General features: G+C 36.4%; 1 protein-coding gene across 1 annotated transcript; it reads right to left on the reverse strand.

The window, feature by feature from the left end:
- Positions 1–5,022: 5,022 nt before the first annotated feature.
- Positions 5,023–5,859, reverse strand: LOC141719881 (uncharacterized). Its single transcript, XM_074522245.1, has one exon. It carries the CDS (start codon positions 5,857–5,859, stop codon positions 5,023–5,025), a length of 837 nt encoding a protein of 278 aa, XP_074378346.1.
- Positions 5,860–6,096: the final 237 nt, after the last annotated feature.

A 6,096-nucleotide genomic window follows, 5' to 3' on the forward strand; every position in this document is an offset into this window, starting at 1 on the left:
CTACAGGCAAGACTATTATTTTGAATAATTATTATTACGTTCCCTCAATAGTGAGGAATATTATTTCTATTCCTATGTTGGATTTGGATGGTTTTCATTTATTATTAAGAATAATGAATGTTGCATTCTTAGAGATAATGTTCTTTATGGACGTGGAATTTTAAATAATGGTCTGTATGTATGTGACGTAGAACATGATTTACTTCAGATTGAACAAACTAACAAAAAAACGAGATGATGAAAATCTGACCTATTTATGGCACTGTAGGCTAGGTCATATTAGTGAAAATAGACTGCGGACATTGCATAAGGAAGGGTTACTTGACCCCTTTGATTTTGAATCATATCCTACATGCGAGTTTTGTCTATTGGGTAAAATGACCAAATATCCATTTAGTGGACATGGAGAGAGGGCTATAGATTTGCTAGGATTGGTACACACAGATGTATGTGGACCAATGTCTACGCAAGCCATGGGTGGATTTTCGTACTTCATTACTTTCATAGATGATAAATCTAGATTCAGATATGTGTATTTGATGAAACACAAGTCTGAAGCCTTTGAAAAGTTCAAAGAATATAAACATGAAGTGGAGAAACAAACCAAACATAGTATTATAAATCTTCGATCAGATCGAGGTGGTGAATACTTGAATGGATAGTTTCTAGATTATCTCAAAGAAAATGATATAGTCTCCTAGTGGACTCCTCCATATACTCCACAGTTAAATGGGGTATCTGAAAGGAGAAATCGAACTTTGTTAGACATGGTTCGGTCCATGATGAGCTATGCGAATCTTCCAGTATTCCTATGGGGTTATGCATTTGGAAACCTCAACATATTTACTGAATAAGGTGCCTTCCAAATCTATTCCTCAAACTCCATATGAGATATGGAAAGAAAGGAAACCGAGTCTTAAACACGTTAAGATTTGGGGATGTCCAACTTATGTCAAGAAAGTTGACCCAGATAAGCTGGAATCTCGATCCGTAAAATGTAATTTTATGGGATATTCTAAAGAGATTTTGGGGTATTAATTTTACACCGATCATCGGGTGTTTGTCTCCAGACATGCTACCTTCTTGGAAAAGGAGTTTATCCTTGAAGGAAACAGTGGGAGCAAAATTGAACTTGATGAAGTTCAAGAAGCACAAACTACTACGGATCAAGTGGAAACACCTGTTCAAACTGAACAACCTTCTGTGAAACAACCCATTCGTAGGACAGGGAGAGTGTCTCGCCAACCTGAGAGGTATTATGGCCTTGTCATTGAGAATGGCAATGAGTTGTCAATCATTGATGATGACGACCCTGTGACCTATACTGAGGCTATGAGTAGTGTTGACTCAGAGAAATGGCATAGTGCCATGAAATCCGAAATGGAATCTATGTATACCAACCAAGTATGGACTCTGGTTGAGGCGCCTGAAGGTGTTAAGCCTATTGGGTGCAAGTGGGTATACAAAAGAAAGGTTGGAGCAGATGGCCAGGTGGAGACCTATAAGGCCAGACTCGTGGCAAAAGGATTTAAACAAAGGCAAGGGATTGACTTTGATGAAACTTTTTCGCCTGTAGCCCTGTTAAAATAAATTCGGATTTTGCTTGCGATTGCTGCTTACTACGACTATGAGATTTGGCAAATGGACGTGAAAACGACCTTCCTCAATGGGGAACTTGAGGAGGAAGTGTATATGACACAGCCAGAGGGTTTTCTTTCCAAGGGAAATGAACACCTAGTGTGTAAGCTGTTGTGAACCATATATGGTTTAAGGCAAGCTTCTCGTAGATGGAACATCCGTTTTGATGAGACAATCAAAGAGTTTGGTTTTATCAAAAACATAGATGAACCATGTGTCTACAAGAAGGTTAGTGGGAGCGCGGTAACATTTCTTGTATTGTATATGGATGACATACTTCTTATAGGAAATGATATACCGATGCTATAATCAGTCAAAGTATGGCTATCAAAGAACTTCACCATGAAGGACTTGGGAGAAGCATCCTACATTCTCGGTATGAAGATCTATAGAGATAGATCTAGAAGAATGATAGGTCTTACCCAGGGTACATACATCCAGAAAGTGCTTAAAAGGTTTAGCATGGAAAACTCCAAAAGAGGTCTCATACCGATGAGCCATGGAGTGTCCCTTTCTGAAAAAATGTCTCCTAAGACACCTGAGGAAAGAGAGCGTATGAGTAAGATTCCTTATGCTTCAGCAATATGATCTATCATGTACGCGATGTTATGTACAAGGCCTGATGTTTCTTATTCAATTAGTGTGACGAGCAGATATCAGTCCAATCCAGGTGAAGACTACTGGAAAGCAGTGAAAAACATCCTTAAGTACTTGCGAAGGACTCAGGACATTTTTCTTGTTTTTGGTGGTGAATCTGAGTTGAAAATAGAGGGTTATACTGACTCTAGTTTTCAATCAGAAAGTGATAGCAAATCCATGTCAGGGTACATGTTTACTCTAAATGGTGGTGCGAGAAGTTGGAAGATTTCCAAACAGTCTACAACGGCTGAATCCACAGCGGAAGCAGAATATATAGCTGCAAGTGAGGCTGCAAAAGAAGCCGTTTGGATGAGGAAATTTGTTTATGAGTTGGGAGTTGTTCCTAGAGTTGAAGAGCCTATTGTGTTGTATTGTGATAACAACGCAGCAATAGCACAAGCCAAAGAACCTAGGTCTCATAAAAGTTCCAAACATGTCATGCGGCGCTTTCATCTGATTAGGGAGATTGTTGAAAGAGGAGATGTCAACGTCGAGAGAGTTGACACACATAACAACATAGCAGACCCTTTAACAAAGCCACTTTCTCAAAGTCACTTTGATCGTCATAAAGACAAGATGGGTATTAGATACCAGAGTGATTGACTTTAGTACAAGTGGGAGATTGAAAGAGATATGTCCTAAGTCCAATCATGTATGAGGATTTAGGAATAACTTTTATGTAATTTGTTTTGATTTCATTGATATCAATAAAAGACTTATTTTGTTGCGGGCTCTATCTATTTTAAGTGTTTAAATAAGATATACCACAGTTTAGAGTAAAGCTTTTTATGGATTGTGATGAGATCATAATAATGAGACCTAAAAGATGATAACTCTAAACTTAAATAGTTCCTGGTCATAGGATTACTAACTGGTAATTAATAATCCGTAAAGATCGGTAAATACTATGCTTGCTTCATTATGAAGGATGTCTGTTCTCATAGACATTTGTGTGGTGAAACTATAGCTAGTATGTAGGTGCTTATTATAGAATAAGTTCACTCAACATGACTCACACAACTGAACAACTGATGGAGTTCACCCACGTGTCAGCAGTTGTTCACATAGTGATAGTTGTACAAGTATCCTTAGACTTGAGGTCATCATAGTCATCTTGTGTACACTGAACTATGCTTTGGTTTAGTTCTTAGTCTCCAGGGACAATTATAAGGGCTCTACTGGGTATAGAAATTTGTACACGAAGATAGTGTATGATCAATAGAGGATCTACCCCTTCCAGTGAAGGAAGAGAATGTTCAATGCTGATCCACTTATGCTAGTTCAGGAATCTCTGGCCAGAGTGAACGAAATTAGAAAGGGATTTCTAATTTACATTAAATAGATCTAAGCATAGTGAATGGGAAGGCAAGTGATTAAATAAGATAGGCTTGACACAAGTTTCATGCCTTGTATTTAATCATGACATTGCAGGGTAGAAGGAATTGATTGTACGATAACTACTCAGTGAATAGGTTCTTGGTATTCTAAGCAGTAAATTCGTATTATCCGGATAGTCGCGATATGCTGAGAAGTATCCCTCACGATGTAGAATAAATATGATTAATTAATTAATCATATTTAATGAATTAGAGAATTTATATAAATAATGATAAAATAGTTTTATTATTATTTATTTCTACTACCAGCTTAATATTGAACCTACAGGGATAAAAGAGAATGATTTAATGGTGGAGGAATTAATTAATAATGGCTGATAATTATTTATTTATGAAATAAATAAATTATTGGCAAATTTAATAATTGATTAAATGAGATTTAATTGATTATAAATTAATTAAGAAAAGTTCTTAATATTATTAATTAAGAATTTAATTTTTGGAAATTAAATCAAGAGAGAGAATTATTTCTAAAGTGTTTAGAAAAAGAATTAATAATTAAAAGGTGTTTTAATTATTAGTCAGAATAATAAAGGGTTAATAATAATAATATTTTATGGGAAATTTTCAGCTAAAATTTTTGCCTATAAATATACCATTATAAACCCTATTTTTGCCTCAACCCAAAAAGATTTACAAAACCCTAATTCTCTCCACCTCCTCCTCCTTCATTACATCGTTTTCTTGGTGGATACCGGTGGAGTGCTTCACACTTAAGGAGCAGCTGCTAATGATCTCCGCTCGTTGTTTTGGATCGCTTTTAAAGGTTAGAAATCGATCCCTCGATTTAATTCATGATCTATATGCGTATTATATGGATTTTATATCGTAAAAATTGTTTTACCATGCTTCCGTGATAGATAAAATCCTACAGGTGACAATCCCCATATCTCTAAACTTGTTTATAGCATTATTGAATATTTCACAATTATTGTTAACGAAAACATCTGATTTGCACAATTCTCTGAAAGATGACCTACTCCACTGACTTCGTGGTTTAGCAAATAGCCAAGTATAAGCTCTCATGCTCAACTGTTACAAATTTAAGAGACAAATGAGTTGACATTTATAAGGAATTAGAATGAATTAAAATATACATAAAACGATTACCTTTTTAAGTATCTCCATGTGCATATTAAAGTAGTAATCTGTAGTGGCCTTGGCAGCACACCATAATTGACCCCTTACTCCCTTGCCTTTATATTTTTTTAAAAATATTATTCCACAGGTGTATGACACAAAAACGGTGTTCAGACTCTGGAAAATGTTTCTCTAGAGCATTTACTAGGTCCTGTACCAAAACACAATCATTGGTTAATCATATCAAATATATTAAAAGCAAAAATAACTAAACAAAGTGAAGAAGCACCTTTTGTCTATCGGAGATGAATGTGTAGCTTCCTGTGTTGTGAATTCTTAAGTCATCTTTGAGTAAAGATAAGAACCAATCCCAGCTGCTATTGTTTTTTGCCTCTACTTGAGCCCATGCTACCGGATACATCTCATCATTGGGATTCGTAGCAACTGCGCTTAGAAGGATACCTCCAAAAGGGCCCTTAAGATGACACCCATTTAATCCTAGGAGACGTCTACAACCATCCATAAAACCAGCTTTCAAGGGGCCTAAACAAACGTAAAACCTTTTGAATCTTCTTCCCTCGACCCCAAATTCAGCAGGTTCTGTCATTAGCTTGATGGTTGACGTCGGCATGGCCTTTTTCAACTCATTACCATAATTATACAATTTTCCAAATTCTTCTTCATGTTTTCCCTTGATATTTTCTTTTGCTTTTCTCATTGCTCTATATATCATTGAATGTGAGACATGGCATTTTAAGTCATTGATTACCTTTGAATGAAATGCGTCAACTGGCCATGTTGGATTTATGTGAATTTTATCTTCATAAGCTTTGGCAATCCATGTTGAGTTGAGTTGTCGTTGTTTCCATGCAGGGTTACATGTATGCACCCCATGAAATGTTTTTATCTGAATATCAGTTGACCTTTGCTGCCTTAAACCATAGCATTTCCACTTGCACCCCTCTGTGCAGACCCATTTGATTTTGTCTGCCAATTTTTTCTTTAATTTAATGGGCCTTTGATGCAGAATTGCATGTTCAGACAGCAGCTCTAAAAACACACCACTTGTGAACAACATTCCCAATGAAAATTTAGGATCCTCCATCCCTGTTAGTTCATTAAATTCCGGGTATTGTATCTCCTGCTCATCACATGATGACAGAGCCAGCCTTTCATCATCACTATCATAACTGCCTTCTGAGCTTTCACAATCCAACCCTATTTCAACTTTGCATCTTCATTCATTAAAGATGGTAAAAGTTCACCATCACTTGAATCTAAATTTGAGGAATCTCCATGGAAACTTAGCATGTCCCCTTCAACATTGCGATCAACTTCCTGT

Source organism: Apium graveolens, chromosome 4 (assembly GCF_009905375.1).
Source record: "Apium graveolens cultivar Ventura chromosome 4, ASM990537v1, whole genome shotgun sequence".
Lineage (NCBI taxonomy): Eukaryota > Viridiplantae > Streptophyta > Magnoliopsida > Apiales > Apiaceae > Apium > Apium graveolens.